Source organism: Natator depressus, chromosome 1, assembly GCF_965152275.1.
Source record: "Natator depressus isolate rNatDep1 chromosome 1, rNatDep2.hap1, whole genome shotgun sequence".
NCBI classification, from domain to species: domain Eukaryota; kingdom Metazoa; phylum Chordata; order Testudines; family Cheloniidae; genus Natator; species Natator depressus.
In genome coordinates this window covers 320,296,153-320,308,576 of record NC_134234.1, presented here as the reverse complement: position 1 = coordinate 320,308,576, position 12,424 = coordinate 320,296,153, and the positions used below count along the sequence as shown (strand labels likewise).

At 35.9% G+C, this 12,424-nt stretch overlaps 1 protein-coding gene across 1 annotated transcript in view; it reads right to left on the bottom strand.

Moving 5' to 3' along the window:
* Positions 1-12,424, bottom strand: part of COG5 (component of oligomeric golgi complex 5) — a 304,028-nt gene that overhangs the window by 172,207 nt on the left and 119,397 nt on the right. Inside the window, exon 7 of the mRNA XM_074942459.1 lies at positions 5,564-5,694. Within this exon, the coding sequence (XP_074798560.1) occupies positions 5,564-5,694 (131 nt within the window). The remainder of the gene's footprint in view (positions 1-5,563; positions 5,695-12,424) is intronic.

Sequence of the window (12,424 nt, the reverse complement as noted above, 5' to 3'; positions counted from 1 at the left end):
GTGTAAATTTTTAACACTGAGATTAACTAACCAGAGGATCAATTTACCAAGGGTTGTGGAGGGCTCTCCAACACTGACCATATTTAAAATCAAGATTGGATCTTTTTCCTAAATGATATGTTCTAGGAATTATTTTGGGGAAGTTCTATGGCCTATGTTACACAGGAGGTCAGACTAGATGATCATAGTCATCCCTTCTGGCCTTGGAATCTATTCATCTATAAAACGTGGATTGTTTATATTTAAAAAAAAGAGCATTGAGTATCAGGTGCCACAAGTACTCCTTTTCTTTTTGAGAAATGACAGATCATCAGCCTATATCAAAACATCTGATCAGATCCTGTGTGTATTTTTCATAAAAATTTGAAGAGTGGAATTATATCTTCCTTATCACTTCCTTAAAAGAAATTAAATACTTTTTGTTTTGTAAATTTCAAACTGTCTTCTGATTTGGCTTCAAAATGCATAATGAACTGAGAATACAAGATTCAGTTCTAATTCCCATGGATCTTTAGTTGTTAGTTGGACACAGGGAACAGGAGATGTTTACAATGCAGACTGCATTCATCAGAATGGCTTATCACCATGTTATTGATGGATGATTTAACAAGCAATTTTTAATCATTTCCATGTGCAGTATATTGTGAGAAACAGAAAAATAATTGTCTCACACAATCATTAATTACAATTCTGTCCACAGTGTCAACCCAGATCAACAGAAGCACAAACCTTTTTAAAAATAGTATCTAGAATACAAATTAGAAATATAAAATGTTCTTTTCATATTAATTTGAATAATCTCAAACCAATAGTATTACTTTTTAATAATAAACACACATCTGCATATCTGCTTAATAATTTTGTCTTCTTTGCCTCAGTCAGTGTGAATAAGTTTTAGCATATGTAAAATACAGTAACAGACATGTAATTAAGTCTCCTTTTATTCACCTTGTGATTTATGTTCTTTAAGTTTCCAGCCCAACATTACATACAATTGTAAAGAAGCAGACCTCATTATAGACATTATCTAGCTAGCTTTTTAAAACATTATAGTTAAATTCCCTTCTCCCTCAAGGTGGTTGCAAGAATACTCAGAAATAAACTGTTCGGGAAATACAACTTGTAAATAACTTCTGTAAAGGTTTTCATAATTCTTTCCACAAATACAACTAGATACTTTGGCATAGTATGCTAAAGATCCATTCAATACTTGCCACCTGATCTTGAGAACAGAGTAACATTCAAAATCAACTAACTAAAAATACAAAGGGCTATAAACGCAACACACACAGACATGAATCATGATGGTTGCTAAGACAAAAAACATCTGTTTAATGTAGCAGGAACATAATCTAGTGTGTTTATTATTTAAAGAGAAATTCAGAACATAAAACCACAAACTACAACTACAGAATGTATATATACATCCAAATTATTCCAAAGTTATCACATCAGAAACTACAAATGCATTATCTTCAGCTGCACAGAGGCATGCCTGCTAAGAAAGGATTAAATAGGAAGTTGGGCTATTTCATGGCTTCTCTTATACAAAACACAAAAAAAAGAAGTAGGGAGGATCCCAGTTCTCTTACGGTCAACATCCAGGCTTGAAATGTATGAAAAGTAAATATACTTGTCACATAAATACATACAACTAGAATGATAAAAAATTCTAAACAAAGACTTAGTATCTGTTGTTCATCTCTGGTTTCAGAGTAGCAGCCGTGTTAGTCTGTATCCGCAAAAAGAAAAGGAGTACTTGTGGCACCTTAGAGTTAGTCTCTAAGGTGCCACAAGTACTCCTTTTCTTTTTGTTGTTCATCTCTGTAATTCTATATTTCTCAGGACAATGGAAGAAAGCACATAATCTTCTAAAGCACATTATTCTCTTCATCAAGAAATCGGTGAAGCAAACCAAGCAACATTTCATCCTGACAGTTTCATCTTTCTTTTTCTTTTGATACAATTAAGCACTAATAAAGTTTTTCTACACAATCCCCAGTTTGACTGGAAACCGGTCACTCACTAAAGCACAACAGGCATCTACTATAATAATGTCTTGATTATCTTGATACGGTCTGAAATGTCTAATAAAACTATCAATTCTTCAAATGAAGTGAGGTTAATTTTCCTGGGGTTTATTTGTCAGCCCTGTGTTAGTATGTAATATGAATAGAAAATTGTCAGACAAGGTCAAATCTGACATGTGAAAAGAACCCAAACTGAAAGGAGTAAACACTAATCTTAAAGATCTTTTTGCTACACTTACAATTAAGGCTGTCAATTAATCACAGATAACTCACACAATTAACTCAAAAAAATTGATCATGATTAAAAAATTAAGGGCAATTAATCACAGTTTTAATCGCACTGTTAAACAATAGAATACCAATTGAAATGTATTAAATATTTTTGGACGTTTTTCTACATTTTCGAATATATTGATTTCAATTGCAAAACAGAATACAAACTGTATAGTTCTCACTTTATATTATTTTTATTATAAATATTTGCACTGTAAAAATGATAAACAAAAGAAATAGTATTTTGCAATTCACCTCAAATCACCTTTAGTGCAATCTCTTTATCATGAAAGTGAAACTTACAAATGTAGATTTTTTTTTGTTTGTTACATAACTGCTCTCAAAAACAAAACAATGTAAAACTTTAGAGCCTACAAGTTCACACAATCCTACTTCTTGCTCAGCCAATCGCTCAGGCAAACAAGTTTGTTTACATTTGCAGGAGATAATGCTGCCCGCTTCTTGTTTACAATGTCACCTGAAAGCGAGAACAAGCGTTGGCATGGCACTGTTGTAGCCGGCATCGCAATATATTTACATGCCATATGCGCTAAACGTTCATATGTCCCTTCATGTTTCAATCATCATTCCAGAGGACAATGTGTACATGCTAATGATGGTTCTGCTCGATAATGATCCAAAGCCGTACGGACCAATGCATGTTCATTTTCATCCTCTGAGTCAGATGCCACCAGTAGAAGGTTGATTTTCTTTTTTGGTGGTTCAGGTTCTGTAGTTTCCGCACTGGAGTGTTGCTCTTTTAAGATTTCAGAAAGCATGCTCCACACCTTGTCCCTCAGATTTTGGAAGGCTCTTCAGATTCTTAAACCTTGGGTCAAGTGCTATAGCTATTTTTAGAAATCTCACATTGGTACCCTCTTTGTGTTTTGTCAAATCTGCAGTGAAAGTGTTCTTAAAACAAACAACATGTGCTGGGTCATCAGCCGAGACTGCTATAACACGAAATATATGGCGGAATGCGGGTAAAACAGAGCAGGAGACATACAATTCTCCCCCTAGGAGTTCAGTTCACAAATTTAATTAATGCATTTTTTTAATGAGCATCATCAGTATGGAAGCAAGTCCTATGGATTGGTGGCCGAAGCACAAAGGGGCATAGGAATGTTTAGCATATCTGGCACATAAATACCTTGCAATGCCGGCTACAAAAGTGCCATACGAACGCCTGTTCTCACTTTCAGATGACATTGTAAAGAAGAAGCAGACAGCATTAACTCCTGCAAATATCAACAAACTCGTTTATCTTAGTGATTGGCTGAACAAGAAGTAGAACTGAGTGGGCTAGTAGACTTTACATTTTTACTTGTTTTATTTTTGAATGCAGTTATTTTTGTACATAATTCTATATTTGTAAGTTCAACTTTCATGACACAGAGATCGCACTTCAGTACTTGTATTAGGTGAATTGAAAAATGCTCTTTCTTTTGTGTTTTTTTTACAGTGCAAATATTTGTAATAGAAAATAAATATAAAGTGAACACTGTACACTGTATTCTACGTTGTAATTGAAATGAATACATCTGAAAATGTAGAAAACATCCAAAATATTTAAATAAATGGCATCCTATTATTGTTTAATTGCACAATTAATTTCTTTAATTGCTTGACAGCCCTATTTATAATAAAAAATTACTGCCTACTTCTTCTTAGGTATTGTCTTCAATAGGTTTTTCGCACTGGTGTAATACACACTAGGAAAGCCATACTGATGGAAGTCACAGTTCTGTTAGGACTCAGAGAGAGTTGAGTCCTGCAGGATAGGCTGAGGAGAGCCACTCTGCATTATGGGTTATATGGTAACAAGCTCTGTAACCCTGGCACCAGTTAACAGATTATATGGTAAGGAGCCCTACAACCCCCACACTGGAAACAATTAAATGCCTGATATAGGAGAGCAGGGGCAATAGGAAGATAGAACTCCTCCCCTGTGTTAAAGTTTAATAAAAGTTGCAGCCTGCCGCTTAATTCCATGCATCTGTTCTCATTTTGCTGCAGTGTCCACATCAAAACCTACAGAGACTGGCCTTAAGTAGGCAAGAAATTTCAGTGTAAGTACAAGTATGAGACAGACTGGTCTTTTTTGGCACTCCATTATCTAGCACAAACAAATATGGTAAAGGAGTATTGCATATAATTGATGGTCTCGTTTGTTTTTTTCCTTTTTCCTGTTAACTTTCAATAGAATTCTTCCACTTTATATCTTAAAAGCGATTAAGCTTAAACCAAGTCTTCAACTCTTAAATGACACTGAAAATGTAAAAGCGGCAAAGAGTTCCGCTTTTACAGATCCAGACTAACACAGCTACCACTCTGATACTGAAAATGTAGGGAACATTGGTGCTATTATAATGTTTTTACTTATAAATCACATTCCTAATTTTTTAACATGACTAGAATATTTTGTGAAAAAGAGCACACAAATATCTTTTTCGAATATTCTGACTTTGTTTCCCATAGAACCCCAACTTACTACAGAACTGTATTAGACCAACATTCCACTTACGATAATTAAGGGGCTTTAAAATGAAAAAAAAAAGGGTTATTTTAATAATAAAAATGTAAATTTATTTAAAAATACTAAGACATGAAAATAGAAAAATGCAGAAAAAAGCATAGATGGTATTGTACATAGTTATACAAGAATACATTTATTCAGCCCCTTTAAATTGCAGGTAATCAGATTTAGTATAAATGAATATAATTATGCACATTCATTCTGATACTCCTTAAAATAGATTTTTATCTCAAAGTTTAAGGTGTCTTTAAAGTTTTAATAGGAAATCTTCTGAATCAGTTCATTACACCAAAGCACAGCTAAATGGCAGCAGATTCCTTGCACTTCTCAGAATATACCTTTTTCAAATTCATTTATAATGCTCAGTAACCTTAAATATAAAGCACAGAGCATTATGTTAATACAAAATATTTTCAATATTAACAAACAATCCCTTTACCACAAAAAGAAGTTTGTTATTTTATGTTCTATAAAATACACATTTAATTTTTCTCAAGTTTTCAGGCCCTTATCCTGCAAAATCTTATTTTTTTGAGTAAACTTATTAATGCAATTAACCCCATTAACTTCTGAGAGAGTCCTTATGTGAGTAACAATTGCTCAGATAAGTAAGATTTTTCAGGTTTGGTCCCTCAGTTTGACAATTCTATAGTAAACAGAATAATTAGCTTCAAAGTTCCATATTCATCTTTGCTTTTGAAATGAAAAAAAAAAAGTTTTTTACCTGAGTCTCTACCCCTTGCTCAAGTAACCGTTTAGCCTGATTTTCAACCTCAAGTCGAGCTCTTGCAATAAAAAGCAGGTCATTTTCAATTACTTCTATTCCAGAGAGGTCTATCCCTTGTGAAAGATAATCTATAAAAGCAACAGAATTTAGATAAAATTAAAAAATTCTGACATGTATGATAATGAAACATTTACAACATACAGATATTTCTGGCATTTTCACAAGATACTTAATGTAGCATGTATTCAAATAATTTATTGTATTAAACAAACTGAAAATCAAAGGAAAATTATTCAAGAAGTGAGCATTACTACAGTAAATTCACTGCACTCGTTTCATAGTTTTCCTGTAAACCCAGACATTCCAAATACGTGGGTGTTATAATTAAAGTGCAGAAATCATGATTTAGTTTGCAGGCTATATGTCAAAGATGACAGAAAAATCTATTTTTAAATCAAAGAGGAAGGATGGTTAAATCTCTTTTCAATATTACAAGAGTGTTTATCTGTTGACAAATAAAATTATGAGTGTTACTAAAGTCATTCCTATATCCACAATATCCTTCTTTCTAACCCCATTTGAAAAAATGTCTCACCCAAATAAGGTATTTCCACATTTCTATTCTTTTATAGCTAACTTATCCAGAGGCCTGATCTTGATCCTCTCGGCAGATACAGGGCATGAATTTTTATTTATCTCTTCTCGTTCCCTTTGAGTACTTTCAAAAAAGAATCCCAGGAAGACAACAAAAGCAAACATCATATCATCAGGTCCTAATTTTACACTTTCCTTCCAGATTAGGACATTATGAGTTTTGCAATTGGCGTGCGAAAATTGTTTCCTCCTGTTCGCCAGTACTTCAGCAGATGATAACTGAACGCTGCCAGTTGCTTTGTGGCACGGGTGCATACTACAGATGATACGGCAAACCATCTTTAACAATTCTACATCTAAATTAGGTGAAAAAATCAAATTTACACATATGGCCCCAGAATAATGACCTAACAGATCATTTCTAATAGGTATAATACATATCACAGATACCAGACATAGATTACTTTTTAAAAGTATCTGAAGTCATTCCCCTTTCCCTGTACACCCCGACAAAACTCATTGTGTGGCTTTCCAAGCCCCATAAACTGATTCACTGTCATCTCCCTCCCAAATTCATGCTGTCTTCCCTTCAAAACATTATGATATGCCTCCCTCAACTTATTCGTAGCCTTCTTTCCAAGCTGAGGGGAATGAAGGGAAAAGAGTAGGTTCTCAGTATCTTCTCCCCTCCCATGCTGTACTCCGTGGCTGAATAGAGAAGGAAGCCGTGCTATGCTAAGGGTTGTCCTGGGCTCAGGAAGAAGTGGTCAGTGGAGCACCTATCCTGCTTTTCCTTCCAGCAGGCTCCCATGTGGTACCAAAGCCCAGCAAGAAAGCATAGTTTGGCAGCCAAAGCAGCTCTCTCTTCCCTCCCTCCTATCTCCAAGAAGGGACGGCCAACCACTGGTGGGGCTCCTGAGTACCTATAGCCAAGTTGACAGAACAGTTGCTCAAACTGCTCCTAGCTCACATAGGATGTTGTTGCAAAGATTACTGGTCAGTCCAGAGGAGATGGTGAATAAGAATTAGGGAGCACAGCCCCTCCTGCCTACAGATTTAAAAAGGCAGCACTCCATCAGGTTTCATCTGTAAATATTCAATTTTTTTCCCCTCACGAAAACAGATATTTTGCAGATGTTGATGGCCATGATTCTTGCTAACCCCTAAGAAAGCCTCCTACTTGCCACACACAATTAGGAGAGTACATTTTTCAAGTCCTAAATAAACAATACTGTCATTTCCTCACAAATCAGTCTTCAAATTAAGTTTCCTCATGCCAGCACAGTACATAGCATTGACAGTACATCAGCAAATCAAATAAAAAATTGGTAGATCAGGGACATGGCTATTGTGCTGAATTGGATACAATTACAAAAGAAGTCTTGCAAATCCACATGCAGAAAGAGTAAGGAGAGTACAAATTGAATATGTTTATACAGTAAGATTTCTAAATTTAATATAGCTGAACTCTAGAGAAATATAAAAAGATATGAAAGTTGATCACTTTTTTCAATGTGAATTCTGTGGCAATAGTCTGGTTCTCATGTCTGCTTTATCTGAACATAATGCAATTTTAAGTATGTTCACTGGAAATACCAAGCACACAAGTTAGATAGCTAATCCGATATAAGGGCTACGGATCAGAATTGTACTTCTACTGTCTAAGCAGTGAAGAAATAATACAATGAAACTAAAGTCATTTTATCCTACAATAACTGAATACATTGGCATGTTGTCTAATGGTCAGAAAGCAGCCTAGTATTTGGTAGCTTACATGCGCACACAAAGTCAAATGACAAGATTTTGAGCAAAAGAAAAGAAAACAGTTAAGGTGGGTTTTCCTTAAAAAAATAATCAAGGAATAATTGCAGTATAATACATCATAACCTACCAATCTGAAAATAATTGTTTTTTCATTGTAACTGACACTTAAAACGTTCTAATTTCTTAAAACTGTTATTAGAGACATATGGTGGGTGAAGTAATATCTTTTATTGGACCTGTGACACTTTGCACCCCATATTCACCATAGTGATATAATTATGACATGATTATGACATAATTATGATGCATCTTGTGCAAGATGTGTCATGTAAAGTGTCAATGGAAAAGTTATGGTTTGCTGAATATGATTATCCTATTTGTATGAATGTATCATTTTTGTATCGGGAGTTATGATTATTGACTATGTATTTATATTTCAAATGTGCATGCATCTGGTTAATACCCATAAAGCTTCACATACAGTCTGCCAGCACACTATGAATGGCCTATTCAAGTTGAATGGCACATCAACAAAGACAATGGGCCACGGAGAAAGCTTATCTTCACCTGATGAACTGTCAGTCAGCCTATGGATAATGGCTACCATGACTCATCAGAGCATGCAAGGGCTTGTGACCAGTTCATGTGGTACTGAACTCCATTTTGGTACCTGTATTTTTCCACAAACTTGGCTGGGAATGTGGCTTGGAATAAGCTATAAAAGGGGGAAGTGACATCACCAAGGGGCCTCACTCCCCACCTGGAAATACCGGAGGAACAAAGACTGAATTGGGGGAAGTGCTGGTCCCAGGCAGAAAAGAAGGAAGCCTGTCTGTGTACGAAACCTTGGTAGACTGTTTATACCATCTAACAGGGTGAGACACTGCTTAATTCAAATCCTATCTAGGATTAGATTGCGATTTTGTTTATTGCTAGGTAATCTACTTTGATCTGTTTACTATCACTTAAAATCTATCTTTCTGTAGTTAATAAATCTATTTTATATTTTTACCTAAAACAGTGTGGTTTGAGTGAAGTGCTTGGGGAAAAATCTCAGCTCAAGACCAAGAGTTGATGCACGTCAACTTTCCTTTGTAGAAACGGCAGACCGGGTAATAACTCATATAGTGTTCAGGCTTTTGACCAAGATAGGACAGTACAGCTCCAGGGTGGGAGGCTGGGGAACTGGGGGGTATTTTGGCTGGAGCCTCTCTTTTGTTGGTTCATGCAGTGGCTGGCAGAGCATTCATGAACACAGCTGGGTGTGGCCCCTCCCTGTAGATGTTTGTGTGAGGTCAATCTTGGAGGGCTTTGCGGCTTGTCACAATGTCACAGTGTGAGAGGGAACCCAGATTGGTAAAACAGAGGGCACAGTGGTACGCCAGTTCCAGGACCAACTTCTGTTGGTGAGAGACAAGCAGAGACAACAGAAGTTGGTCCAATAAAATATCCTGGGACTGACATGACTACAACACTACTTAAATTGTTATTGTTATTTTAATTTATGATGTTATTTTAAATTCTTAAATTATTTCTTATGCATGGCATATATTATGGGATAATTTCATATAAAAGGACAAAACCTTCTTACTCCCACACACACTATGCAAACCTTAGTTTAAAAAAGTTGGGTTTTATTTTGGACAGTAGCTAAACTTCATGAGTGAAAACCTGGTCCTGTTAATGTCAGTGAGAGTTTTGCCATTCATTTCTATGGGGACACGATTTACCACATACATTTTTATTAGGGCTGTTGATTAATCACAGTTAACTCATGCGATTAACTCAAAAAAATTAATCACGATTAAAAAATTAATCGCAATTAATTGCCATTTTAATCATACTGTTAAACAGTAGACTACCCATTAAAATTTATTTTGGCCTGCACCGCTTTGGATCGTTATCGAGCAGAACTAGTCATCAGTATGGACGCATGTCCTCTGGAATGGTGGCTGAAGATGAAGGGACATATGAATCTTTAGCACTTCTGGCACATAAATATCTTGCGACACCAGCTACAACACTGCCATGCGAACGTCTGTTCTCACTTTCAGGTGACATTGTAAACAAGAAGTGGACACCATTGTCTCCTGCAAATGTAAACAAACTTGTTGTCTGACTGACTGGCTGAACAAGAAGTAGTACTGAGTGAACTTGTAGGCCTTAAAGTTTTACATTGTTTTATTTTTGAATGCAGTTTTTTTTTTTGTACATAATTCTACATTTGCAAGTTCAACTTTCATGATAAAGAGATTGCACTACAGTACTTCCAATAAGGGAATTGAAAAATACAATTTCTTTTGTTTTTTACAGCACAAATATTTGTAATAAAAAATAAATGTAAAGTGATAACAGTACACTTTGTGTTCTGTGTTGTAACTGAAATCAATATATTTTAAAATGTAGAAAACATCCAAAATATTTAAATAAATGGTACTCTATTATTGTTTAACAGTGCGATTAATCGTGATTAATGTTTTTAATCGCCTGACCACCCTAATTTTTGTGTTTTATACTCTTCAGTCACTTGAACCCATGATCTTTTGTATGTCTACACTTTAACACTTATAAACTGCATCTCAACTAATTTAGTTATGTTATTAAAAATCAAACCCACAAATCAGAACTACAATATGATGCTAAATCCAGATTAAAGTGCATAAGTACATTTTATTGGCATCTTATTTTGGCTTTAAAACGAGGTCGGAACTCAATGGCAAGTTAATGATTTATCATTTATTTTTAAAATCAAATGCTTTTTAGCACTGAAGATTTCTCATCTACTCACAGAACTGGAAAGCATTTTTTATCAGTAAAAGCAGTTAATGTTTTTGGAGAAGCAACATGGTTTAGTGGACTGGGATTGGGGTCAGAAAATCCATTTTAATTCCCACTCTCCCCCTTACTCACTATGTGACCTAGGGCAAATCTTTTAACCTTCTGGTTTCTCAATTTCCTCTTCTGCAAAATGGGGATAATCTTTACTTACCTTACAGAAATGTTGGGAGAGTTTGCTTGTTAGTGCACTGCTTCTCAAACCTTTCATTTTGTGGAATATCTCTATAAAGTAGAGACAGAAAAGATCTTGGAGGGGTGATCTAGACCCTCTTCTTATCAATGCAGGAGTTTTCTGAATTGTATAGTTATTGATGTTTTCTGTGCAAAATAGTGCTTACATCACTTCCCTTGGAAGAATACGCAACAGTCTAGCAGATACCATGGTCAGGACATTCCCCCCACCCATATACAACTCTAATTGTTGTTGTTTTTTAAATATGACTCCACTGCTCTTAGTTACAATCATCGTACTATGCTAACTAATTCATTTGCCTCCTTGACGTTCATAGAATAATTAGATTTATGGCCTCACTTAGAAAAACTCTTAATCTTCCCTAATAAACCAGTCGCTCCAGCCCCCCAATATTTTTTGTTACTTTTATCAACTCATTTAACTCTAAGCATTTGTCTGACAATAACGTGCTCAAAACTGAACACAAAACATATCAGGAGTCACATCACAACCATGCAGACAGGGAGTATTATTCCCCTGCACTGTGACACAATACACTTGTATATGCAACCCAGCATAACAAATTTAAAACAAGGCTCGTGTAGTGCCACACGATAAAGCTTGATAAGGCAGAGAGAAAACCTACCCAAACAACACTGAATGTCTAATAGGCTTCAGTTTAACACGGACAGGCTGACAAATACTTTTGTATGTGGGTGTGTTTTAAGAACTGAACAGAGAGAGGGACAGAGGACAGCAGAAAGGACCTCCTCCCCTAAAGGCTGCTAATGAAGTACTGGTTTCAGAGTAACAGCCGTGTTAGTATGTATTTGCAAAAAGAAAAGGAGTACTTGTGGCACCTTAGAGACTAACCAATTTATTTGAGCATAAGCTTTCGTGACATGAGCTGTAGCTCACGAAAGCTTATGCTCAAATAAATTGGTTAGTCTCTAAGGTGCCACAAGTACTCCTTTTCTTTTAATGAAGTACTGTACACATAGAGGTTTACAACACTGATTTTGCTGGGTGCAACATTTCACTTTCCACCAGATTACTGCCTACCTATTTTTTCTGTGAATACGCTGGCAAACCATAGGGTTGACTGGCTCCTGCATCCATTGAAGTCAATGGGAGTTTTGCTACAGATTTCAATGAGGCAAATGATACTTTTAAGCATGAGGAAACTGAGGAGGTTCAGAATCTGTTCTCTGAAGCTGACACACCAAATTAATGCATAACTTCTGGTAAAATGGGATAAAGGAGGCATGGGTATAGCCAGGGCCCCTCAGGTCCCACCACCACAGAATTTGCTGTGGATTCCTTTCATCATACCACAGAACAGTGCTCCAGAAGCCAAGCTTTTGTTAAACAAAATTAAAATATGGCTCTGATCCTTTCTTCCCACAGGAAGGCCTGCAGAAGGGGCCAAAGGAGAGAAAGCCTCCCCTATTGTCTATTGCCCTTCCCAGAAATCAGCCATGGGGATGACC